The sequence below is a fragment of the Hemitrygon akajei genome, chromosome 1, assembly GCF_048418815.1.
Source record: "Hemitrygon akajei chromosome 1, sHemAka1.3, whole genome shotgun sequence".
Lineage (NCBI taxonomy): Eukaryota > Metazoa > Chordata > Chondrichthyes > Myliobatiformes > Dasyatidae > Hemitrygon > Hemitrygon akajei.
The window spans coordinates 119,882,617-119,910,455 of record NC_133124.1 but is presented as its reverse complement, the minus strand read 5'-3'; the positions used below and the strand labels follow the sequence as shown (position 1 = coordinate 119,910,455).

General features: G+C 40.5%; 1 protein-coding gene across 1 annotated transcript; it reads left to right on the top strand.

Annotated features, from left to right (window-relative positions):
* The first annotated feature begins 3,407 nt into the window (after nt 1–3,407).
* Nucleotides 3,408–24,960, top strand: txnl4a (thioredoxin-like 4A). The gene is made up of 4 exons (XM_073050799.1): nt 3,408–3,505; nt 12,239–12,553; nt 16,132–16,235; nt 24,247–24,960. The coding sequence occupies exons 2-4, from the start codon at nt 12,401–12,403 to the stop codon at nt 24,416–24,418; spliced, it is 429 nt and encodes a 142-aa protein (XP_072906900.1). The 5' UTR covers nt 3,408–3,505; nt 12,239–12,400; the 3' UTR covers nt 24,419–24,960.
* The last annotated feature ends 2,879 nt before the right edge of the window (nt 24,961–27,839 follow it).

Genomic DNA, 27,839 nt, shown 5'->3' with positions numbered 1-27,839 from the left:
TTTCCTTTCTTCTTCTATCAAAGCTGTCAAAGCTTTTAGCTGCTGTTTTGCATGGGAGGGGACGAGGGGACTAAGTTTAATAAATCTGATTTTGTTCCTGATAATAAGGAGAATATAGAGTCTTCAATGAATTATAAACAAGGTAAGTGAATTTAAAAGGTTATGTCAGATAGAATACAATGTAGAAAATGTGTGATGATCCACTTAGTGGGAGGTAGAAAAAGACCAATGCTGACAGTGAATGGTGTTGGTGCTCAGGTAGTCCTGCATGTCCTTCCTGAATGACTGAAAACTAATATACAGGTAGGACAAGTAATTGGTAAGGTAAACTTTATGTTAGTCCTTACTGAATTGAGCTTGATTTTTAAAAAAATTGCTTCAGTATTTTTTATTAGTTTTAAATATCTCTGGAATATTGACAGCAGCCTGAACCAGTGAGTGTGGATTTCCTTATCGAGTCAACAACAAACAGGCGCTCACCTCCAGCTTCTCCGACACACGCATAGAATCCATTGGGAAATAGCACAAGATCCAAGTCTGTGCAAGACAACAGCAACAACAATAATGGAAGCATCTCAGAAAACTTGTGACAGAGCCGCCAATGCAAAGTAAACTACAGGCTGCTTCCTCTCCTTTCTTCTCCCATCAAAGCTTTTAGCTAACAACACACACAAAATGCTGGTGGAACACAGCAGGCCAGACAGCATCTATAGGGAGAAGCGCTGTCGCCGAAGGGTCTCGGCCTGAAACGTCGACAGTGCTTCTCCCTATAGATGCTGCCTGGCCTGCTGTGTTCCACCAGCATTTTGTGTGTGTTGTTGTTTGAATTTCCAGCATCTGCAGATTTCCTCGTTAAAGCTTTTAGCTGCTGTTTTGCATGGGAGGATTGCATTGCACTGAGTTGGGAGTTTCCACCAAGGAATAGATTGGTACCTCAATGCAAATTGATAATAGGGGAATCTGTAAAAGGTATAAGTGTGCTTACCATGTATTGTAAGTAAGCGGTGAGCATGGACCTTTTATATTCTGAGCCATTCTGATTTTGAGGGAAGGGCCCAGACACCCGGGATTACTCTTTGGTTCTTCTTCCAAATAGACATAGAGGACCCTTTATGGCACCCATGTGTGAGTGAATGCTAGGTCCCAGTTTGCGTAATCTGGCAAAACCTCATCATGTTATACCACTTTGTTGGCCTAGCTTTTTAAATTGAAATCTCTGGAGTGAAACTCACTCATTGTTTTCCAACACAGAATCAGTTGTGTTACCAAATAAGCTGGAGTTACAATAAAGAAAAGTTAACAAGATTCACTGAAGGGATTATGAGAAAAACTTGAAAGAATTGCATTTCTACAGATTCTTCACAGCATTATCACTCTATACCCTGAAACTAATCCTAATCCAACCCCAGCTGCAATTTATACTTGAGATTGACATCGATCATATTCCTGTCAACTCTTAAAAATATCCCTTCCAATTTTAATTCTGTGTACCTATTTCTGGGTCCTCCTGGGTTCTATACTACTTTACACCGAAGACATGAGTTGTTGGTCATCACCAATATGTCTAACTCTTACAATGATGGCCTCTGTTGGTGGAGTTCACCCGTGGATGTTGTATCCTAGCTGCTGAAGTTGATACTCAAGACAGGACTGTACAATATGGAGAGCAAACTGTTGCCCATGCAGAAGGCTTTCCCTTTTTCACACAGCTGATGAATCCAAAGGAATGACAAAGACCAACAGTTTGGCACCAGCAGTGTTGCAGGAGTTGCCAGGCAGCTTTGATCTCACGTTAGGACTGCCCTAGGGATTCCAGCTCTAGATTTTTCCTCAGGGCTTACCCCCCATGACTAGGTATAGCATAAGGCAGCAGAAGTTTGAGATCTGATTTTTCCTTCTCCTAGATAAGGTACCGACCACGGCTGATGAGCCTCATCTGCCCGAAGTGACTGGTTTTAAAGGACCTTTTCACCTTCTGCTATCAGTAGAAACAGTTCCACCAGTCTTATTAAGCTACCTGTGAAGGCCAGGAGATGGGCTTGCTTGACAAAGATGCACACCATTGGCAACATTTAATTGGCAGTGGATGCTTATCCCCACTAGCCCCCGAGCTACGACAACCTTAAGAAACCGCTCTTGCAATCGAGTGGTAGATTTAATAGAATAATTTAATGGTGGTTGATGAGACTGTGAGGAACCCAATGATGTTCATCCCACTCGTAAACAATCTCCCTTCCAAAACACATCTTCCCAAAAGAATCTGTTGAAAACATACAATTGAATGTTTGTCTCCAATTCTGACAAATAATCTGCAAACATATTTTGTTTATATTTGGACTTCAATGTTATAACTATGGAGTTATAAAATTTTCTGATTACTGATCAGCAGTGTTCAGTATCCTTGCATTAATAAATTCTTGCCTAAAAATATAGCAGATAGTCTCATCTATTGGTTCATAGCGCCATCTAATGATCTCACTAAATATATCATCAAATACATTTTGCGTGTGTTAGAATCATTATACTAATTTGTTGAAAAAATTATTGATTGTAATTTCACTGATACAATAATTCCACATAATGAATACATAACTTGGAAGAGTGAGATATTGTAATCCACAGGAGAATTCTTGGCATATCTGCACGCAACCCGGTTATGGGTTGCGTAGTTAGTGATGCTGATGTTCTGAAATGAGAAGAATTTGGCTTTAGACAACGATTTGTGTGAAAATATTACCTGAAAAGGCATTTGAAGCAGATTCAAAAACAATTCTTAGGAGGATTACATAGATATACTGTATTTAAAAAGGAGAGGCTTGCAAGACAAAATTAGATAAATCTTTCAACTAACCAATACAGGCACAATAGGTAAATTTCCTCTTTCTATGGTGTAGTTATTCTAAATCTCTGAAGGTGAGTGGTGCTGCTTGGGACAGGAAGAAACGGATGACATATGGGAGCAAAATATAACACTTAAAGGTCTGCAAGAATTTCAGTGCCTAAATTGGATGAGATCACGTATGGAGATAAAATGACAAGAGTTAAACTGAGAGAGCGAGAATGATGAAATATTGGATGAACCTCCTCCAAAGCCCAAATCCCAAGCAAAATTTACTTGAATCTCAAAGTAAAATCAGAAGATGTACCGTATGGGAAAAGATGAACAATTCAAGTTTTTGGCTTATCCGCAGAATTGGAAAATTTTAACTGTACTTGTTTCTGCAGATGCTGCACAACCCAATCAGTGTTACCGTCACTTCCGAAACTTAGCTCAGATTGAATCTTTCGTTCTGAGGGGGCAACTGGCATGTGAAAGCATTGAAAGGGGACAGTGAAAATTGAGGTGAGTTGTGATGGAAGAGGAAAGGAAAAGACCTCCAGTTCACTCTGCATTCACGGTATCCTCCGTTGCTACGGCGGTTGTCCTGCGCAGACTTCGCTCTCGCGATGGTTCCCCGACTGGTTCTGCGCATGCGCTGGGAGTCCCGGTGGCGGGGAGTTGGAGGTGAGTGTGTGGTTGTTGCTGATCGGATTTGGGGTTGTGGACTAGAGCCCTAATTTGCCCATCACCTTTCCCCCCCACTCTTCCTCTAACCTCCTTCCCACTCCCCCGCTTACTCTTTCCTCCCCTCTCTGCTCTCCCACTTCCATCTTTCCATCCACTGTTATGGAGCACAATTTTTCAAGTGTGTCACTAAGAAAAGGCCTGTGTTAAAAGTAGGGTGGCCGCTCATGTTCTCAGTAATCCTGAATATGCACAGAGATCCTGGTTCAATGCTTACTCTTTTGCTGCCTGAGTGTAGTTCGCTTATCTTCCCCGTGACTGCGTGCCTTTCCTCCCAGACCCCAAAGTCAAAGGAACATTTATTATCAGAATGCATACATACAACCAAGAGATACTTTTTCCTGTGACCATACGTTGCAAATTTATAGCACAGTAACTGTAAACAGGATCAATGAACAACAAGTTGTGCAAATGTAAATATAAGTAACGAGATGAAATAGCAAGCCTTAAAGTGAGACCATCGGTTGTGGGAACATCTGAAATAGAATGAGTGTAGTTATCCCCTTTTGTTCAAGAGCCTGATGGTTAAGGGGGAGCAACTATTCTTAAACTTGGTGGTGCGAGTCCTGAGGCACCTGTACCTTCTACCTAATGGCAGCAGCAAGAAAAAATATGGCCTGGGTGGTGAGGATCTTTGATGATAGACGCTGCTTTTCTATGGCAATGTTTCATGTAGATGAGATCAGTGGTTGGGAGGGCTTTACCCAATATGTACTGGGCCAAATGCACTACTCTTTGTATTGTTTCCCACATAGTCAGCACACTTTCCCCCCCCACATCTACAGAAGTTTGCCAAGGTTTTGGATGACAGGACAAATCTGAGCAAACTCCTGAGAAAGTGGAGGCACTCTGAAAACACCTAGTGTGTAGGTGAATGATAGAATCTCACAAGAGTTGATGAGAATGTAGAGAAAATTGAAAAAAAAAACAGGATTAAAGTAAACATGTGCTTGATGGTGCAGATTTGATGGAGCCTGTTTCTGATGTATCTTCCTTGTATATTCTTGTATATTTGATGTATATTCTCTTGACTTCTCTTGGTCCAAAGACAGTGGAGATCCTGAATAGTTGTACAGTCAGTTAATTTTGTTCATCTGTTAAACCTGGCAGAGATGTTCCTGAGAAGATACTGGCATCTCTCCAACTAGCTTCTTACAACCTGCCTGCCCGAGCCAAGCCTTAGGATTTTATTCTAAATGTTGGGTTCAAAACAGGAATCAGCCCTCTAGCTCAGCTTGGGCAGGGCCAAGATGGCACCTCATGAAGTTCAGTACTGTGAGATGTCATAAGAGTTCATTCAAGTTTTTTGTCATCTGACTGTACATATATACAACCAAGCGAAACAATGTTCCTCTGAACCATGGTGCACCTGGTAATAAAATATAATTCAAAGTGTATGTGGTTTGCAGCACAGGTAAACAGTACGGTAAACAATTGACCTTGTTTTTGGGAGCATGCAACTGGCATGGGAAGTTGTTCTTGTTTCACTACGGAACCTAGCAATGCAATTTGAGTCTAACGTGACCCAATCATGTGTTGGTTTCAGTTGGATATCAAAGGACTAAGTCCCTGAGTTTGAGTTATGTTGGTTGTGTTAGACCTCACAATTCTGTAGACAAATTCCAAGTCAGCCAGTTGCTGATCTTTAGCAAAGTGAAAGAGAGTGTCATTAGCAGCATTATTGAGCCACAGGTACTTGCCAGTAACCTCATAGGCCAAATGGCCTAATTCTGCTTCTATACCTTATGGTCTTATGATCTCATCATTGCTGTGCTTGTGTCAACCTGAAATTATTAACCTGCTCAGTTGAGGAAAAACACCAGAGACACGAAATTACCTCTGAAACGGTTTTTATTCAGAGAGGAGTTCGCAGCCCCATGCACTTCGGGCGTAAGGTAGCCAACTCCCCATTTGTCGGTTTACAAAGGTCATACTTATACCCAAAAGCAGGGTACTACATTCGCAAATATGGTTACCGATTCGAATTCATCAATTGATTGGCTATTGCATAGCTAAGCACGCAAAATACTCAGAATAAGCATAGACGCAAGCGTAATACTTGGAATGGATATGGACGCAAGCAAAACACTTGAAATAGGTATATAGCTCAAAATACTTTGCCGAACACATTGTCTTGTGGTTGCAAGGTTCCTCTTCTTTGTGGTTGCCAAATGCTGTTTGGCACCTTAATTTAGCTACCTCTTCCCTGTTCTCCTACGCTTCCCCAATGACGTATCTTCTCCCTGGTCCTGTCTACATATTTTGCTACACTTACCCCTCGCCCACCCCTTCTACATGTACCCGTTACCCTCTTCACATTCTCATTCCCTCCTGTGATCATGAAATGATCATTCATCAATATCGTGAAAATCCTCTGGTGCAGGTTCGAGGAGTTCGGTGGCCTCGACAGTTGCCCGTACTACCATCAGTGGCTTAGCCGGCTGCAGGTCCCCTAACGAGGCCATCATGCGGTTCAGGACACATTTGACAATAGCGATACAGACAAAAATCCCTATAATAGCCGTCAACACGTAAATAGCCCCATTGATTAACCAGTCCTTCCATGCACTTAGTCCCCAGTCCCCCCATCCTGCCCAACCTGTTCCTTCCTTGATGGATCCTAACTGTTCATCTATTTTGTTCATATACCGCGTTATGTTGGCAGTAGCATCGTCTAGCCCCATTATGCATTTGTCCTTTACGATAGCACAGAGCCCACCCTCCCTGGCAAGGAGGTAATCAAGTGCATAGCGGTTTTGCATGGAGAAGAGCCGCAGTTGGTTAAGGCTGTCAGTTATGAGTCTTAATGCTCCCGTGGTGGCGTTCCCAAGGCTCATGAGACCACAGGCCAGATAGTTCCGATTGTGGGCCGCCATAGCGGCTCCTGATGCCCCCAAAGAGAAAAAGCCAGCTGCCGTGTATCCAGCCACCTGACCTGCGGTTAGGGTAGTCAGGACTTGGTAATCTGCACAAAATTCTTGGGAGACCTCTCTCTTGTACCTCCCAGACGGGCGGGACAGGGGACCCCAAGCCCCAGGGCAAGGGACCGTGGTGGGGAGGAAGGTGCCATAGGCCACCGAGGAAGGGTATGGGTACTCCAGGGAGTTGGTAGCAATGTCGTTATAGAAGAAAAAAATACCCCGGGAGGGTATACATGGTCTCAGTGCAACCTTTACCCTTTAGGTTTTTGTCGTCGCTCCACTCTCCCACACCGGCAGAGGGGTACGCTCGTTTGGTACCCCTGCGATAGTCAGGTAGTGGGAATACATGATCATTGACCCAGAGGTGGGTGCGATTCCCCTCCCCACAAAGGAGTTGCACCCCCTGGGTCAGGGGCTGGCACTGTGTCTCATGGCAAGAGCAAGATATCCCTAAGGGGTCCTTGGTGGGGTGACACTCCCTTTTCCTACAGGGTTTGGAGAGGCAGGTGACGTCAATCGAGACATACTCGTCTGAACATCCCCACCCTGTTCCGAAGTAGCAGTTCTCATATACTCGGTCACCCTTCGGGGGCTTGGGATTCCCCTCCCACCAGAGATCTTTTCTCATCCGCGGAAAGAGTCCATGATTTGACGGCTTACTGATGGTCGGGTGAAATAGGCAGTCCGCGACAGGAGCAGTGGAAGAGTCATAGGTGAGTTCCACCCTCTTTCCCTCAGGCAATGTTTTGCTGGCGGGGGCACATCAGAAGGGTTGATCGGCACGATCCCAGTGCGGGAAAATGGTAAAGAGCGAGGAGACACTGGCGGGGTGGGGATAGCAAACGATGGTTGTAGTGCCATACAGTCGTTTGTGCACGTTTTGGAAATAGTTATCACTTATAAACTCCAAGGAGGATCTTCCAAGGGTGGGGCCTTTGGGGAAACCCCAATCCTTTTTCTGCCTTGAAATGTCCCCCTTCGATCTCTTTAGGGGTTTTGGTTCCTCGTCCAGCAGTCCCTCAACCTTTGCCCTATACTCCCATCCCTAAAAGAATATAGATAACCAAGAGCATCCTACTTTCCATTACCAGAGTACAATTTCAAGGATGTGGCACCACAAGGAAAAAGGAATTTAAACACACAACAGTTCAATCAAGTCTGTTTATCAGTCCCTTCGTTTATCTGTAGTTTCTAGCGGGTCCGAGGTCCAGCGCTTGCAGTCGCTCAGATGAATCCAACGTTCTTGTCCCTTCACCTTGACAGCAGAGGGGGTCTGCAGGAGGACCTGGTACGGTCCTTTCCACCGGGGTCCCAGCTTGGGTCGATCCCAGTTCCTTAATAACACCCAATCTCCTGGTTCTGCACCCTGCCACTCACCTTCTCTGTCAGGAACAGGTCTTGAGGCTTCCTTCACCTGAGTGTGTAGAGACTTAAGAGACAAAGTTAAATGCTTGAGGTAATACTGCAATTCCTCGCCCATCATTTGTAGATCTACTTGTATTGGTGGGGGGTTTTGGTCACTGCCCCATAGGGTTCTATTTGGGTGCCCGTAAACTATTTCAGCAGCAGTTAGCCCGGTACCGGTTTGAGGTGTAATGGACATGTGATACAGTGCCAGGGGAAGGACTTTAAGCCAATTTAGTCCTGTTTCAAGGGTCAATTTAGTTAGTTTATCCTTCAGGATGCCGTTTGCACGTTCCACGATTCCTGCGGCTCGGGGGTGATAGGCACAGTAGAATTATTGTTCAATCTTTAGTATTTCGCAGAGTTCTTTATTTACTTTCCCAATGAAGTGCGGACCGTTATCAGATGAGAGTCTTTGTGGGATACCAAAATGAGGAATAACTTCTTTCAGCAGTATTCGCACTACCGTGGAAGCCTTGTTCGTTGTGGGGAAGGCTTCAATCCATTTACTGAAGACGTCAATTATAACTAAACAGTACCTGTAACAATTCACCTTGGGTAACTCAATAAAGTCCATTTGTAATGTGTCAAATGGTCCTGCTGGGGTTGGGGTGCACCTTTTATCACATCTAATAGATTTACCCGGGTTTACTTTATGGCAAATTAACCAACTCCTTGCCCGTCTCTCCGCTGCCTCATTCAAACTAGGGGACCACCATGTTTTTAATAACAACATACACATTCCCTCCTTGCCAAGGTGGGTGTCAGAGTGGAGGCGGTCGACCAGGACAAGCAGGAGAGTATCAGGAATACAAGTCTGACCTGCTGGGGTCTGCCAGAGTTATTAATAATACAACCATGTTTCTTCCAAACATCAATTTCTGTCGCAGGGGCGTCCCCCTGTAATCGCGCGATGTCAGATATGTCTGGGCTATCAACCGGCTGCTTGGCAGGCAGAAGGCGTGGGGTCGAATCCACAGTTATTGTTTTAGAGGAGGAGCCTCGCTTGGCTGCCAGGTCTGCTCTGGCATTGCCTTTACTAACGGGAGAGTCATCGGATAAGTGGGCGGCACATTTTATAATAGCAAGCTTACCGGGGAGCTGGATGGCTTTGAGCAAATTGGCAATGCTTTTGCCAGCCGACGTTTGGAAGCCCCGCTGCGCCCATAGTGTGCCAAAATCGTGAGCGACCCCAAATGCATAGCGTGAATCCATGTAAATATTTGCTGTCTGACCCGAGGCGAGGATGCATGCGCGAGTGAGGGCGAAAAGTTCAGCCTATTGGGCCGAGACTGGTGGGTAGAAGGCTGCCGCCTCCAAGGTGGTGTGTGGGATTACAATGGCATAGCCTGATTGCCGGACACCGTCCGGGGAGACAGAGGACGAGCCGTCCACAAGAAGTATCAGGTCCAGATTGTCGAACTCAATGTCCCGGAGGTCTGGCCGCGGAGAAATGAGGAAGTGGTTTCGGTCTACGCAGGAGTGGAGAGGCTCGGATAGAAGGTCGGGCGGGTGATCCACAAAGGTAGCAGGGTTAAGTGTGGTACAATAGGCGAATGTCAGCAAGGGATTACGGATAAGAGCAATCTCATGGCAGCTGAGTCGCGCCTGAGTGAGATGTTGAGTTGGTGCATGGTTAGAAGGGCAGTTACCGCATGGGAAGAGTAGACCGTCACTGGTTGATGCAGGGAAACAAAAAAGATCCCTTGGGGTCGCCCTGTAGATCTTAATAGTACTCAGCAAATATTCAGTAAATTGCTCTGGCTTCTGCTTTCTGTCCGGGGCGCCCTGCATCACTACCAGCATTTCATTGGGCTTCCAGGGGGTACACACAGAAACCGTCAAGGGATTTTGCACAGCATCCTCAGCCTGGGCTGGATTCTGACGAGGGTCAGGGACCTCTCGCATTGGCATCTGTCGGGTGGGGGGGGGGGGGGGGGCTTGGATCTACCTGGATCTTTGGTGGAGTAAGGCCAATCAGGGTACTTTCGAGCAAGGGCTGCGTCAGGATTATCCTCGGGGTCAGTATCATCACTGGAGGTGGTAAAGTCTGAGTCAGGGTCAAACTCATCCCCTTGGGGGTCTATCAATGGGCCATCACCCACATAGAGGTTCCGTCTTGTAGTCCATTTATGAGCCATGCGGTTCTTGGGGGTTGCAGGTTTAGTACCTTGTGTGTCTCCTTTCCTGGTTTTAGCTCGGGTACGGGCCGTAATGGGGTTGGTGAACCGTGGACTTGGGGTCGGGAGTGCATGGGTCAAGGGCACAGGGGGAGCGGAAGGTTCTGAAGGTACAGGCGGGATGGGATTTGCAGCCCCCGCAGGCGAAGGGACCTGCTGCTCCTCCTCCTCCTCAGTGTCCTCATTAGGGTCAAATAGGGTCTGCAGCCCAGTCATATCCGGTGCCGGCCTTTTATCACTAAGTTTTACATTATGATCATCAATCCTACGCTGTTCATCATAGATTTCACATAAGGCCTTCCGTACCAGCCAGCCCCTGGGATTTCCGTCACTATCATTGATGTGTATCTTTCTATTTTTTTGCATTCACCTCCCAGGAGGTCTGGCGGGAGCGCTCATTAAGTCTGCTGGCCACGGTATACCAACGCGTAATTAGATCTTTCCATTTCTGTGAGATATTCTGTCGCCACACCTGTCCCTCTGCTCGCTTACACTTCTCAAGATCCCAGGTTCCCCCTAATGGCCAAAATTCATTCCCCAACTTCTTATTCATCCGCGCGCTCAGTCTCCGTAAATCTGTCTCGTTTTCAGGGAATTCTTTACAGATTTTCCATAATGGCGTATTTGGTCCTGATTTATCTAGAGTCTGGCCCATTTTGGTAACTTACTCTCGCATCCACTTCAGTTTCCTGACCTTCGCGTGGCAGATTTCTGCTCTTAACAACCAGTCTAAGGCAGGATGCGGTTTCATTTAGATGTTGGAACCAGACCTTAATCAAATTAAATATGTATTGCTCCGGAGCTTCCAACCCCAACCCCATGCAGGGACTCTAACCCCGCTTCCTATACCAGGGGCCTCTTACCTCAACTTCTTAAACCAGGGGCCTCTAACCCCAATTTCTTAAACCAGGGGACTTGAACCCCAAACTCTATGCAGATCTCACCTGTTATCCGTGTCTCCCAACTGAGGTTCTCCGTTTGGTCCGTGGAGGCCGTAGGATGGTCAGCCAGAGCTGAAGGGGTCGGAACAGGGAGTCAGAGAGGGAGAGAGAGACCGAGAAAAATCTCTCAGAGGGCCCTTCTGTCTCAACCCGCTCGTACCTGCCCGCCGATCTCTTATACCGGATCCTGAACTGCCAGCCATTTGGCTGCTGGCTCGGCTCACCAAATTGTTAACCTGAAATTATTAACCTGGTCAGTTGAGGAAAAACACCAGAGACACAAAATTACCTCTGAAACGGTTTTTATTCAGAGAGGAGTTCGCAGCCCCATGCACTTCGGGCGTAAGGTAGCCAACTCCCCATTTGTCGGTTTACAAAGGTCATACTTATACCCAAAAGCAGGGTACTACATTCGCAAATATGGTTACCGATTCAAATCCATCAATTGATTGGCTATTGCATAGCTAAGCACGCGAAATATTCGGAATAAGCATAGACACAAGTGTAATACTTGGAATGGGTACGGATGCAAGCAAAACACTCGAAATAGGTATATAGCTCAAAATAATTTGCCGAACACATTGTCTTGTGGTTGCAAGGTTCCTCTTCTTTGTGGTTGCCACCTGCTGTCTGGCACCTTAATTTAGCTACCTCTTCCCTGTTCTCCTACACTTACCCAATGACGTATCCTCTCTCTGGTCCTGTCTACATATTTTGCTACACTTACCCCTCGCCCACCCCTTCTACATGTACCCGTTACCCTCTTCACATTCTCACTTGAAGTTGCATTTTTATGTTTAAAAGTAAGTATGTAAAAGGGGAAATGTGTATACCTTGCACATGGACTTTCCCTTTGTAAACTGTTGGTTTCACAGATCCATTAGAGATCAGCTGGAAAAATTATTTAAAACTGGATATTTAAATTGTTGATGTTCCTTTAAATTGAAACATGCTGTTCTTTTGTTTATTCCTTGTATTAACATTAATATAGCTCAGCATGGTCTAGAAGGGCTGAAGGGCCTGTTTGTGTGCTGTGGTACTCTGTGACCAAGAGCTCAAATGGTGCATTCTAAATAAATGAACTAATGCAAGTGGCACATTATGCAGAGTAAACGAGACGAAATTTCTGCGCAGTACTTTTATTTAATGGAATTGTGTTTATTACAGCTGTGTTGTCATTTTTAATACTAAGTTTAAACTAATATCTTTGCCACTTATATATTACAGGTCATCTCAATATTTCTGATTTTTGAAGACTACTTCAGCCATACAGAACTTTTACTCATAAGTTGAACTGCCTGGTTTAGGAGTACTTGAAACTCTCATTTGTTTGTACAATAACTTGGAGCTCTTTTTATTGGTATTGGAAGTTAGTGCAACTCTGCCAACATGTCGTATATGTTACCCCATCTCCACAATGGTTGGCAAGTTGACCAGGCCATTCTGTCAGAGGAAGATCGCGTTGTCGTCATTCGTTTTGGTCATGACTGGGATCCAACTTGCATGAAGATGGACGAGGTGTTGTACAGTATTGCTGAAAAGGTGAGTATTTGAAAGTATCAAGGGGTGCAGCAAAAATTTGCATCAATGTTACTAAATAGAATACCAGAAAAATGATCAGCCAAGGCTTCATTATCATTTAATCAAAGTATGGCAACATAGGGGTGAAGATACTTTACCAATGTCCAAAGGTTAGGTTGTTGATCTGGAGACATTAGTTGAAATCTCGCTAAGACAGCTGGTGACTTAAATTCAGATAATTAGGTAAACTGGCAATAAAAATCCACAAGCAAAGAAAAACTGCTGGGGGAAATCAGCGGACCAAGCAGCAACTGTAGAAGGAAAAGAAGGTCTCAACCTGAAATGTTAACTGTCCATTTTCCTCTACAGGTGCAGCCTGATCTGTTGAATTTCTCCAGCAGTTTTTTAACTCCTGATTCCACCATTTCATGTCTAATAATAATCTGTTATCAATGATTGCAATGAAACTGCAGAGATAGCTTAAAAAACCCCTTTGTTAATCTCTCTGAGTAAAGGAAATCCATCATCTTTACTCTCCTTGCTCAACTTGTAACCATATAACAATTACAGCACAGAAACAGGCCATCTCGGCCCTTCTAGTTCGTGCCAAACACTTACTCTTATCTAGTCCCACCGACCTGCACTCAGCCCATAACCCTCCATTCCTTTCCTGTCCATTTACCTATCCAATTTTTTAAAAAATTACAATATCAAACCTGCCTCTACCACTTCTACTGGAAGCTCGTTCCACACAGCTACCACTCTCTGAGGAAAGAAGTTCCCCCTCGTGTTACCCCTAAACTTTTGCCCCTTAATTCTCAACTCATGTCCTCTTGTTTGAATCTACCCTACTCTCAATGGAAAAAGCCTATCCACGTCAGCTCTATCTATACCCCTCATTATTTTAAATACAGGTTTCCCCCGCAATCCGAAGGTAAAGCGTTCCTATGAAACCATTTGTAAACCGAAATGTCATAAAGCGAAGAAGCAATTACCATTCATTTATATGGGAAAATTTTTGAGCATTCCCAGACCCAAAAAATAACCTACCAAATCAAACCAAATAACACATAAAACCTAAAATAACATTAACATATAGTAAAAGCAGGAATGATATGATAAATATACACCCTATATAAAGTAGAAATATTGTATGTACGGTGTAGTTTCACTTATCAAAATTGGGAAGACAGCAAGCCAAAATCGATTTGGAGAAAAAAAATCGGTACGTACACGCATGCGCAAACAACTGTCCACACAAGGTTTCATGGTCATTGTACTCTTTCTCGGGGTAAACACGTATAAAGTGGACGTCTTTTTTCGTAAAAAGGAAAATCCTCTTAGGATAGCGAAAACAGGTACTAATGTAGGTCTTTTGTAACAGCGAGTTGTTGTAAAGCGAACGTTCGAAAAACGGGCCACCTGTACCTCTATCAAGTCCCCCCTCAACCTTCTGTGCTCCAAAGAATAAAGACCTAACTTGCTCAACCTTTCCCTGTAACTTAGGTGCTGAAACCCAGGTAACATTCTAGTAAATTTCCTCTGTACTCTCTCTATTTTGTTGACATTTTTCCTATAATTCGGTGACCAGAACTGTACACAATACTCCAAATTTGGCCTCACAAATGCCTTGTACAATTTTAACATTACATCCCAACTCCTATACTCAGATTTATAAAGGCCAGCATACCAGAAGCTTTCTTCACCACCCTATCCACATGAGATTCCACCTTCAGGGAACTATGCACCATTATTCCTACTGCATTCCTCAATGCCCTACCATTTACCATGTATCTCCTATTTTGATTAGTCCTACCAAAATGTAGCACCTCACACTTAACAGTATTAAACTCCATCTGCCATCTTTCAGCCCACTCTTCTAACTTAACTAAATCTCTCTGCAAGCTTTGAAAATCTACTTCATTATCCACAATGCCAACTATCTTAGTATCATTTTCATACTTACAAATCCAATTTACCACCCCATCATCCAGATCATTAATGTATATGATAAACAACATTGGACCCAGTACAGATCCCTGAGGCACACCACTTGTCACCGGCCTCCAATCTGACAAACAGTTATCCACCGCTACTCTCTGGCATCTCCCATCCAGCAACTGTTGAATCCATTTTACTACATCAATATTAATACCTAATGATTGAACCTTCCTAACTAACCTTCCGTGTGGAACCTTGTCAAAGGCCTTACTGAAGTCCAAATAGACAATATCCACTGGCTTACCCTTGTCAACGTTCCTAGCAACCTCTTCAAAAAATTCAATAAGATTTGTCAACATGACCTTCCATGCACAAATCCATGTTGACTGCTCCTAATCAGACCCTGTCTATCCAGATAATTATAAATACCATTTCAAAGAATTCTTTCCATTAACTTATCCACCACTGACGTCAAACTTACAGGCGGATAATTGCTAGGTTTACTCTTGGAACCCTTTTTAAACAATGGAACCACATGAGCAATACACCAATCCTCCAGCACCATATCTGTTTCTAATGACATTCGAAATATTTCTGTCAGAGCCCCTGCTATTTCGACACTAACTTCCCTCAAGGTCTTAGGGAATATCCTGTCAGGACCTGGAGATTTATCCACTTTTGTATTCTTTAAAAGCGCCAGTACTTCCTCCTCTTTAATTATCATAGTTTCCATAACTACCCTACTTGTTTCCCTTACCTTACACAATTCAATATCCTTCTCCTTAGTGAATACTGAAGAAAAGAAATTGTTCAAAATCTCCCTCATCTCTTCCGGCTCCACATATAGCTGTGCTCTCTGATTCTCTAAGGGACCAATTTTATCCCTCACTATCCTTTTGCTATTAATATAACTGTAGAAACCATTTGGATTTATCTTCACCTTACTTGCCAAAGCAACCTCATATCTTCTTTTAGCTTTTCTAATTGCTTTCTTAAGATTCTTTTTATATTCTTTATATTCCTCGAGCACCTTATTTACTTCCAGAGTAACTGGAGATCCACCAATGTGCTTGATTTGTAAAACTTCTGAACTGTCTGAAACAACTACAAGCAGATTGTAAATATTAGTGTACATTATGGAATATTGTTGTTTACAAGTAAAAATGTATGTCCTTTTGTTTTGAATTTACTGTTTTTGAACTTATGTAAAGAACCAATCCTCATTTTGCCTGGATTTGCAAAGAGCAGCCACACTGATTTGAAGTCATGGTCAATCTTATTTTACAGCGCCCTCTCATTTTTTTTCCTCAATCCATCAGGAAAATGCTCTGGTCTCCATTTACAGTCTCCCACTTTGAGGCTCTGCACAGTCAAATGCCATTGCACCCTGTTTCTGTTGAAATCAGTGTTGTGCTATGCTTTACAATCCTGACTTTAAATATTGAATAAGTTTCTGCAAAAAAAAATCATGCAAAACATAATTGCTACTTGGAGATAGTGTCAAATGTGTAAATTATATCTTTATAATAAGCTATAATAAATAGAAATCAGCATTTTTCATTTCTGTTTTATCTATTAACGCTTAAGAAAAACAGTTTTTGATTCTTGGAAAATAAGTTTTGATATCATATAAATGTTGTAATCAATGTTGTTTTTAGGTGAAAAATTTTGCTGTTATTTACCTTGTGGATATCACCGAGGTACCAGACTTCAACAAGATGTACGAGTTATATGATCCATGTACTGTTATGTTCTTCTTCCGGTATGTAAAATCATTGTTCTAAGTCTGAGTAGCACAAATTGTCACAACCTTTAAACCACCTTTTATAAGATATGTAGTTTGGTAGTTGATTGGAGTAAGTTCTGTATTTTGCAAAGAAGAGTAATGTTGTCATCAAACATCATCAAGTCTGGTGCTTCACTAGTCTAGTTTGTGATTACAATGCAACTTCCTAAATTTTACAGAAGGTAGAAAATCCCTAAGTGAAGCTGCTCACATTATCTTTGCTCTGTAGGTGGTATTCTGGTGCATTGTTGTGCTCTCTTGAGTTTAAAAACTACATATTAGGTTGCTTATTCAGATTATGATGTTCTTCCCCTTATGTATTTATTGTTTTTTAACTTAACTTTTGCATTCATAGCCAAGCGGTATTGTTTGTAAATGCAGTCTATAGCAAATCAGTGTTGTAAGAACATTACAACCTTAGATACAACAAATAATTTGGTTGTCCTGCACACTAAAGAAATGTTTCATCCCTGATTAACGTATACCTTCAGCTGTGTCATTAAAGGGTTTCTGTTCCTTCTGCTAACTGTCCTGTTGACCTCTTCTACCATTTTACTTGTTGCTCCTTTCCATCGCTATCTACTGAATACCTTTTTGCCTTTTTATCTTTAAATACATTTTTCCAATAATTAGTCTTATAGTTGGCATTGATACTACTTTCAATTTCTCCTGATAAAACACCAGTGGTCTGATTGGTTGCCATCAGGTGATGAGCAACCTTAGTGCACAGATGTTTTGGCCCATATTTCTGTTACCTCAAGGCACCATAAGAAATAGCTGTGGGAATAGGCCATGTGACCCCCACCCCCTTGAGTTTACTGCACCATTCATTGAGGATCTGACTGCTATTTTAATCATTACTTTCTGCATAACTCCTTTAATATCCAGGCAGCTATGAGTCTTTTTTGAATACAATCAATGGCTGAAGCTCTGCAGCCCATGGGGGAAGAGTTTTCTGAAGATTTATGAGGTTCTTCCTCATTTCAGTTCCAAATGGACTGTCCCAATTGTTTTTAATCTTAGCTGATGGTTCCTTGGGAAGGATTTATACACTCAGCATTTTCTTCCAACATGTTAATGCATAATTTGTATTTCTGCAATACTAGTTTCTATTAACTCATGATACTGTGGCTACTATATGCAGTGTTACAAACACCCAACTTTTGGATAAGAACAAACTTCCTTAATAATATTAAATTCAGAAATCAAACATAGTGCACACATTTGTTCCTACAAATGCAGAAGTATTTTCTACTCTCTCCAGTGTCTCTTATCAGTCTTATCTGTTTTTGATATAATTCATTACGATACTGTGGAGGTATGCCTGATAATATCAAGTGGTTTTTTTTTGTGTATTCTGACTTTTCAACTTTTGACATAATTGATTTATAGACTTTTGACAAAATTGACTTATTGATGTCTGTATAAACACAACCCATTTGTTACCCAGGGGTAACCTGAAACTGTTTCCACTAAATTGAAATTTGACTTCTGAAAGGGGCTTGATAGCAGTTTAGGGAATTTCTTGCCGAAAATTTGTCTATTCCACAGATGGAAGAAAATTCTGTAAGGTCAGAAGCTGACTAGGAAGTTTGAACTAGGCATTCAGATTAATTGTAATCTATTCACTAGAACCGTTAAAAAAGGTGCTAATATCCTTTAGCTTTTAGTAAACTACCAGAGTTCATGCTAAGTTAGGCACATAGACAGACACTAAAGGAATAGCATTGGCACTCTAAACCACTGTCACAGGATATTGTGCCATAAATTACTTACTCCATTCATCTGGTTTGAATACTAAAGGAGATTTGCCAGTAGCAGGCCAAACACTTATTTTTGAACACATGATGTAAAAAGGTGGATTATTATCAAATACTAGTGTTGACTGATTAGTAACTATCAGTGTCCCCACTAATACACTGCATCATGTAGATTCATGGTTTTACTATCAGGAAACAATTTATCTTTAAGATTTCCCCCAGATATTTGTTAACTATTTTTAGATGAATAATAAAATTGCTTGCTTGCCATTTATTGTTGACCGTAATTGAAGTTGTTTGCTGCATTGGCCAATTCTCCTGCAGTGGGCGGCCCTGTACCAAAAGCTCTGCATACATTTAAAGGTCAGTTAGCAGAGACACTTTCTGGAGTGCACCAGTATGACAAATAAGTTATTCAGGTTGCTCAAAGGAAAACATCATCAGTCAGGAACAACAATTAGAAAAAGCAGAAAATAATATGATTATGGTGTTGCATTACATGATAACATTTAACATGAATTACAGGTATGTGGATGAGAAATTGAATTGCCAAGGCATTGAAGTATCTGGACCAAGTGCCAGTGAATGGGATTGCATAGATGTGTACTTGAGGGCCTATTTCTGTGCTGCATGAATCGAAAAAGGCTGGGCCTCCAGCTCACCCCGTCACCACCTAAATTTGTGAATGCGCTATATATTCTGATCTATTTCTAAAGAAATAAGGGCCAGGGTTTGAGATAAGATGCCTGCATTCACTACTGCCTTCCAAGGAAGTACATACACATGTATATCCCATAGCAGGAACTTGAGGGTGATGCTGATTGAATCCATTGTTGCATGGCCATTTGTCAAGCAGTGTCTTCTCCGCCATGATGGGATCAGATGGTGGTAATAAGAACACCTTAAGAAAAGTGCTGGAAACATTTTTTAACCAGTGGAGCTGTGGCCCTTAGCTTAACTGGCTGGCATTCACAAAGATTAAAAAAACTATTTAAACTAGTAAAAACATTCATAAGTAATGAATATATCAAACCTTTAAATCCAAGTAGTTTTAAAAGATCTAATTACCTAATAAGTTAGTCTCCTTCCATTGAGGCAAACCTCAAGGAGAGTAAGTGTAGAACAATAGATCCAAGTTACTCTTTCTACCAGGACTCCAGTGTTGGAATACTGGATGGAGAGAATTATACAGCATGGAAATAGCTCTTGGCTCAAATTTGTCCATGCCAACTAAGGCACCTTCCTGAGCTAGTCCCATTTACCTGCATTTGACCCATATACCTGAAAAGCTTTCCTATCCATGTACCTGCCCAAGTATCTTATAAATTTTATAATTGTGCCTATCTTCTCCACTTCCTCCGGCAGCTACTTCCATGCACCCACCAGTGAGAAAAACAGACCATAAGAAGTAGCAGCAGAATTGGGCAATTTGGCGTGTCAAGTCTCCTCTGCTATTTGATCATGGCTGATTTTCCTTCTCAATCTCTTTCTCCTGTCTTCTCCCTATAACTTTTGTCCCCCTTACTAATCATCCTGTGCTTTAAATATACCTAATGATTTGGCCTTCACAGCCTTTTGTGGTAATAAATTCAACAGATTCACCACCTCTGGCTGAAGAACTTCCTCCTCATCTCTGTTCTAAAGGGGTGACATATTCAGAGGCTGCACAGTGTTTGGGTTAGGGTTAACCCTAACCCTAACCCTTGACTCTCCCATCATTCTTTCCATGACCACTCCGTCTAGGCCTTTCATTATTTGGTAGATTTCAAGTGAGATTCTCTCCACCTCCATTCTCTTAAACCTCAGTGAGAACAGGCCAAGAGCCATCAAACCCTTTAATTTCCAGGACCATTTTTGTGGATCTCCTCTGGACCCTGTCCAATCCCAGCACATCCTTTCATAGATATAGGGTCCAAAACTGCTCACAATACTCCAAGTGTGATCTGATAATGCCTCAGTGTTACGTGCTTGCTTTTATATTCTCGCCCTCTGGAAATGAATGCTGACATTGTATTTGCCTTCCTTAATACTAACTCAACCTGCAAGTTTAGGGAATCCTTCAGTAGGGCTCCCAAGTCCCATAGCCCCTTCAATTTCTAAATTTGCTCCCTGTTTAGAAAATAATCTATACCTTTATTCTTTTACCAAAATGTATGACCAAACACATCCTTACACTGTATTCCATCTGCTATTTCTTTACCCATTTTCCTATTCTATCCAAGATATTTTGCGTGCTTCCTGCTTCCTCAACACTAGTTGCCCCTCCACCTGTTTTTGCATCATCTGCAAACTTGGTCACAAAGCTATTAATTTGATCATCCAGATCATTAACAAATGGAATGACAAATAGTGGACCCAGTACTGACCCCTGCGGAACACCACTGGTCACTGGCAGCCAATTCAAAATGGCAACCTTTATTCCAACTTTTTGCCTCCTGCCAGTCAGCCAATCCTCTGTCCATGCTAGTAACATTTTCTGTAATAACTATAGGTTCCTTTCTTGTGAGGCACCTTGTCAAAGGCCTTCTGAAAATTCTAATAAACAACATCTACTGAGTCTGCTTTATCTATCCTGCTGTTATTCATTCAAAGAATTTCAGCAGATTTGTCAGGCATGATTTCCCTGTGAGGAAATCATGCTGACTTTGATCTGTCTTATCATGTGCCTCCAAGTACTCTGAAACCCCATTCTTTTTTAAAAAAAAAATTTTAATTGAATTTTCCAAATAGGTTACAGAAAGAAAAAAAATTATCAACCCTTCCCCCCCTCCCCTTAACCCCTCCCCCTTAACATATCCCTATAGGAGAAAAAAGAAAGAAAGAATGCCTGGATATCGGAAGATCCCCACGTGCTCCATGGAGTTCATAATAGCTTTAATATGTAAATTTATTTCTTTCCCCAGATAACCAATAATTTTATCTTCGGAGCACCTATATATTTAATCCTATTTTTTGTAAATAAGGGCGCCAAATTTTCAGAAATATTTCATATTTATCTCTTAAATTATAAGTACTTTTTTTCAAGTGGAATGCAGCTAAAAATTTCATTCTTCCAACGATCTATACTTAAGTATGAATCCAATTTCCAAGTAACTGCAATAGCTTTTTTGGCTACTACCAATGCAATTTTTATGAATTCTTTCTGATATTTATTCAATTTGGATTTCGATTTTATCCCTTCAATATTGCCTAGTAAAAATAATGTTGGATTATGTGGAAGCTGTATTCCAATAATTTGCTCCAGTAAAACTCTTAAATTTGTCCAAAAAGGTTGAATTTTAAAACAAGACCAAGTAGAGTGTAAAAAAGTACCAATTTCTTGATTACATCGAAAACATTGATCAGATAAATTTGAGTTTAATCTATTTATTTTTTGTGGTGTAATATATATTTGATGTAAAAAGTTATATTGTACTAATCTTAGTCGAACATTTATTGTATTTGTCATACTGTCAAGACATAATCTTGACCAACTTGTTTCATCAATTTTAATATTCAGATCAGTTTCCCATTTTTGTCTTGACTTATGAATTCCTTGTTTAATTGCCTGTTTTTGAATCAAATTATACATACCAGAAATAAATTTTAGAGTTAAATAAATGTGTGAGGAAATTCCTTTGGAAAGGTAAGATGTCAAGAATATCGTTGGAAAAATTGACATGGAAATTTGACCTAGGAGGGTTACAATTACCAAATTTTAAGAATCATTACAAAGCAAATCAACTTAGATTTATTGCATCTTTTTTTGATGAAGATAAACCGGCATGGATTAGAATAGAATTAGATAAAATATGAGAAAATATACCAGAAGATTTTATATATAAATGGGAATCTAAATGGATACAGGAAAAGAAAGAATCTCCTATACTAAAACATTTGATTGATTTATGGAATAAGATAAATGTTGATGATGAGGTAAAGAAATCTTTATTAGCAAAGAGACCTTTAATTCAAAATAAACTTATCCCTTTTACAATGGATAATCAACTTTTATATAACTGGTTTCACAAAGGGATTAGATATATAGGAGACTGTTTTGAAGGAGGTATATTAATGTCATTTGATCAATTAAAGAATAAATATAAAATATCAAATAACACTCTTTTCTGTTATTTCCAATTAAGGGCTTATTTAAGAGATAAACTGGGTCAAACAATGTTATTGCCGAAACCTAATGAAATAGAAACTTTAATTCATAAAGGAAAAATTAAAAAAAATATTTCTGGTATGTATAATTTGATTCAAAAACAGGCAATTAAACAAGGAATTCATAAGTCAAGGCAAAAATGGGAAACTGATTTGAATATTAAAATTGATGAAACAAGTTGGTCAAGATTATGTCTTGACAATATGAAACCCCATTCTTAATAATAAACAGTAACATATTCCAGGTTAACTGGCCTACAATTTTCTGTCTTTGGCCTCCTTCCCTTCTTAAAGAGTGGAATGATATTTGTGATTTTCTTGTCCTCCCAAACCATTCCAGAATCTGGTGATTCTTGAAAGATCATTACTTGTGTCTCCACAATCTCTTCAGCTACCTCTTTCAGAATCCTTGGGTGTAGGCCATCTGGTCCAGGTAATCTTTCTACCTTAAGACCTTTCAGTTTCCCAAGCACTGTCTCCTTAGTAATAGTGATTATACTCACCTCTGCAACCTGACACTGTCGAATTTTTGGCATTCTCCTAGTATCTTCCACAGCGAAGACTGATACAAAATACTTATTTAGTTCATCCGCTATTTCTTTGTTCCCCATCACTACTTCTCAAGTGTCATTTCCAACTCACCCATTAAGTCCCCTTTCAGTCTTTCCCCTTAAGCATTTCCCCTCTAGTTTTAGTCTCCCCTGTCCTGGATAAAAAGGCTGTAACCATTCATTTTATCTACACTCATCATGTTTTTCTAAGCACCTATAAGGTCATACCACCCCCCCACCACCACCTTCTTTGTCTTAAGGGAAACCGTCCCAGTCTATCCAGGTTCTCCTTATAACTCAAAGGAAAAAGCATCAACAAATGGTTCACTGTAATTTAAGAAATTTAATGTTCACATGTTGACCATGAAGTTGTGAGTGGAGGGAAATCTTGTCTATAACACACACAACTGCTGACATTTGCCTTCAAAATTGGAATTACTTTCCATATTGTCCTGCCATGTTAGTTAAGGCACTGATCCAGTAGAGGGCGGACTTGGCACAAGTTCCATTTGCCTGGCAATCCTGCTTTATATATTGTTTGAGAGCAGTCTATGATTACTGGTCCTCTGTTTTTAATGCATTCTCGTGGTTTTCATTCACCAGTGCAACATCATACTGGTTAATAATACTCTACAACAAGGAAGGCACACTCTACAGGGAAAGTACTATCTACAGCCCTTGTAACGTGCAACTGAAAATCGGATAGGTTGAAGATGTTGAGAAGTAACTAACTATAAACTTACCTGCCCATCACCTCCCTCTTGTGCTCCTTCCCCTTCCCTTTCTTCCATGGCCTTCTGTCCTCTCCAATCAGATTCCTCCTTCTTTAGCCCTTTATCTCTTTCACCACTCGACTTCCCAGCTTTTTACTTCACCCTTCCCTCTCTTACTCTGACCTCATAGTTTTTTTCCATTCCTGGCAGGGTCTTGGCTAAAACATCGACTGTTTACTTTTTTCCGTAGATGCTGCCTGGCCTGCTGAATTCTAGATTTTGTGTGTGTTATTTATAAACTTCTTCATCCATTCACTATTTCATTACTACACTATTTCTGAGCACGATTGTTATCTGTTTTGAAAAATTGAGCAATTCAATGATACTTTGGTATTTTTAATGTTAATTATAATACATTGGTACTAAATAAATTTTTATTTTTTATCATCTCCCTTCTGCAACCTTTAAATCCTTTGACTCTGCTTAGTAATTTGGACTAATATTTTGCTCAAGTGACTTCTGGAAGCTTTATTGCAATCAAACTTGATGCTTATCCTGCAGTAATGTGTGCATTTCCAGTAAGCTAAATGGACAAGTGGAATTTCAGTTGTTTCTCCCTTGACCTAGGGCTGGTAAATAAGAAAACAGTGCTTTGTACATTACCTGAACTGAGATTTTCAGACTCTGTACTTTGTGATTAAAATGTGAATTAATGTGCTCTGTGCCTTTTTAGTGGATTGCTTTTCTGTCACAAACTTTCCTCAGCAAAAAGCTTTTTCTTTAACTTTTTCTCTTGCCTATTTTTTGTTCTTTTCAGAAATAAGCATATCATGATTGACCTGGGTACTGGTAACAACAACAAAATTAATTGGCCAATGGAAGACAAGCAGGAGATGATTGATATCGTTGAAACAGTTTACAGAGGAGCTCGCAAGGGACGGGGTCTTGTGGTATCGCCAAAAGACTACTCCACAAAATACAGATATTGAAGCATTGTGCAAGCACAAATGAACAATTTGCCATATACTTCATCCTGGATTACTACCGTTGTAAATAAAACACCAGCCTTCCGACTTTATTTCTGTTTAGACATTTGCACTGAATACCCTCATTATCTTATATTGTATAATGCAAAACATGTGTACTGTAAATGAATGGAAAATTGTGGTTGTTTTCTGCTGTCCTTAAAAGAAACTTTGGAATATTTGCCCTCATAACTTTTACATATACGTGACCCAACTGCGTGGCAATAAATTATATTTTTAGTTTAGAAAATTTGAATCATTACAGTTTGTGCCTTTTTGACATCCAAGTAAAAATAGAACAGCTCATGACTAATGGGAGGTTGTTTATTATGTTGCTCTCTTAGCATGATTGGAAAGGCATAAGTCAACATCTCTACTTGTAATAGCAGTTGTGTTATTTGTGTTTACAAGACAAGATTTTTTGGTTATCTGCCACATGGTAGCTGACCTTCTGAAGATATAAATTATAAACTATCTGAATAAAAAATGTTATTATTTGTATCATTTCCTCTGTATGCCTGTTTATATTGCCAAGCAGTAATTCACCAAAAAGTTATGGTGGGATTATGAAAAATTTGAAGTGTAGTTATTATAAATCTTGACATGTAATCATATTTTAAAAATTGCATCATTTAGTTTTAGGAATATGCCCAAGCATAGAATATATAATGTTAGTTTTCCTATTAAAACTACATGCCCAACAGTTTTTTTCTGCAATGGATATTTCTAGAGAGATGCAATGCTGGTTCATACCATTGTGGAATTATGCAATGGTCCTAACAATATATTTTCTTGTAATGAAGGAATCTTACTGGAAAGAGAACATTATGTAGTAACATTGGTCATGTTTGCACTTACGAAATAACATTGCAAACGGTCACAATATGTTGTCAAATTCAGTGTCTTTTTCTAAAAATGAAAGTGGTATAAAAACTGATTAGAATTGAGGCAAATGCAATGTTAGCATTCACGAGGACTGGAATATAAAAGAAAGGATGTAATGCTGAAGCTTCATAAACCATTGGTCAGACCGTATTTTGAATATTGTGAGCACATCTAAGGAAGGATGTGCTGGCATTGGAGAGGGTCCAGAGGAAGTTTATGAGAATGATCCTGGGAATGAAAGGGTTACATATGAGGACCATCTGATGGCTCTGGGCCTGCACTTGCTGGAGTTTAGAAGACTGAGGGGAGATCTCATTGGAACCTACCAAATATTGAAAGGCTTAGATAGAGATGTTTCCAGTAACGGGAGAGTCAAGAACTAGAGGACACAGCCTCAGAATACAAGGATGTACCTTTAGATGAGAGATGAAGAGGATTTTCTTTAGCCAAAATGTGCTGAATCTGGAATTCATTGTCACAGATGGCTGTGATGACCAAGTCATTGGGTATATTTAAAGCAGAGGTTGATGGGTTCTTGATTACTGACGGCATCAAAAGTTGGGGAGAAGGCAGGAGAATGGGGTTGAGAGGGAAAAAATAAATCAGCCGTGATCAAATGTTGCAGGAGCTTCTGGGCTGAATGACCTAATTCTGCTCCAATGTTCTATGGTACTTTCTGTACTCTAAATGCTCAATAAACTACTAGAATATGATCCTGAAGATAACATGGTTTGACAGTTACTTTGGCAAAAAAAATTAACATTTCAGGTCAATTACCTTTTGTTAAGTTGCTGGCTAAGGTAATCACATTGATATGTCAATTCTCCACAGATGTTGATTGAGATTTTCAGATTTCCATCATCTGCAGTATTTTATCGCTTTACCACACTCTTTCAACTGCTTAATTTGGCAACTAAATGCTCAGACTTGATCAAAATAATAGCATTTTTCTCTTAAGGTCAAAACTCTCAAGTGTCAGTATAAAAGTACAGAGCAATATTGACACTTTCCGCACAGATGTACACATCAGCAGGAAATAATTAGAAATCAAAAGCAGTGAATTTTTGTTAAATTGTGTGACTTTGTTAATAACCTGTTGGTGCACTAGGTCAATTTGTTTGCCTGTTCTCTCATAAAAGTGTTTCTTGGGATTGTTGGAACTGATATTCGTTTATATAGTCAGATACAGGTTCCCCAAGTTATGAACAGCCAGCATAGGCACGCTGTAAATATGAATAATTGTCTGGAATTTCAATTGTTGAGCATTTCCTGCCAGGTAAAAATGTACTTTCTCTCCAGAAGATTTCCCGCCCTCTCACTGAACTGTGACAATCGGGTGGAGTTAAGCCAAGCAGGTCTGGGAGCCCTAAGGAGACTCACTCACTCAGTGGTCCCCATGACTGTTCTCCTATTACAGCTATTTCTTGTGATCCTCTCCCACACACTGTTTTAGTTCATTTCTGATTTAGGGTTACAAACAGTTCCTGGGTACAGACCTTGTCCTAACCTGGGGTCTGCCTGTATGAGACTTGTCAGTTACCTATGCATGCAGGACATATCTCTAGAATGCCCATTGCAATAATCATTCCAGTTACTGGTTTTTCTGATCATAGTTGTTTACACTGACCTATGCTACCTTGTAGGCAATAGTTTTTAAAAACTGTTTGCAGATTAGCTGCCTCCAAAGTCTTCAATAACATTACTTTCCTCCAGAACAAATGTGTGCAGGTCAGTGATGGGCTTCTGGACGATGCAGTACTTAAACTGGAATAGAATAACATGCAATTACATACTACCTTTCACACAGTAAAAAAATCCCTTCACATGACAGGAGCAAGGATATTGAACAGCTTAAAAGCAGAAAGAATTGAATGGCATACCATGAGTCAATGCCACTTTATTACTTCTCTGATGAAATATATTGATTTAAACATTGTTTCCTGGTATTATATCATCAAGGTATATAGCTACTATCAAAAGGAAGTGATTTTAATAATTAAATTTAGAAAATTGGATTGAATTCCAAAAAGACAAGCTAATGTAAACACGTAAAACTTGTTGACTTGAAGTGTGCATTAAGACTGGCAGTAAGTACTTCATGATAAATTTGCTTATCACTTCAATCAATAAATTTAAAAAATTCTTCCTTTCTTTGTCATAAATAAAGCGTGACTATCATGCTCAAAATCCTTTAAAATGCCAGCGCTATTAGACTTAATTGAGTTAAACTGTTAAGAATATCAATTTTATAAAATTGGTACCCTGTGAATACTTAGCTTGTGAAAGTATGTTGTCATTTCAGATTATAATTACTCATTTGACCGTTTACAGTCTTGCATTTTCCCTGGGTATCAATTTGGCCTACACAGAAATTGAAGGGAATGAATGTTTCTGTAACTCAGTTTAAAAAAAAATTGAACTAAACGGGATTTTATGGGCAAACATGCAGTTGAATGTGCCAGTATGCTCTTCAGATCCAAAAATACCAGAATCATTTGCA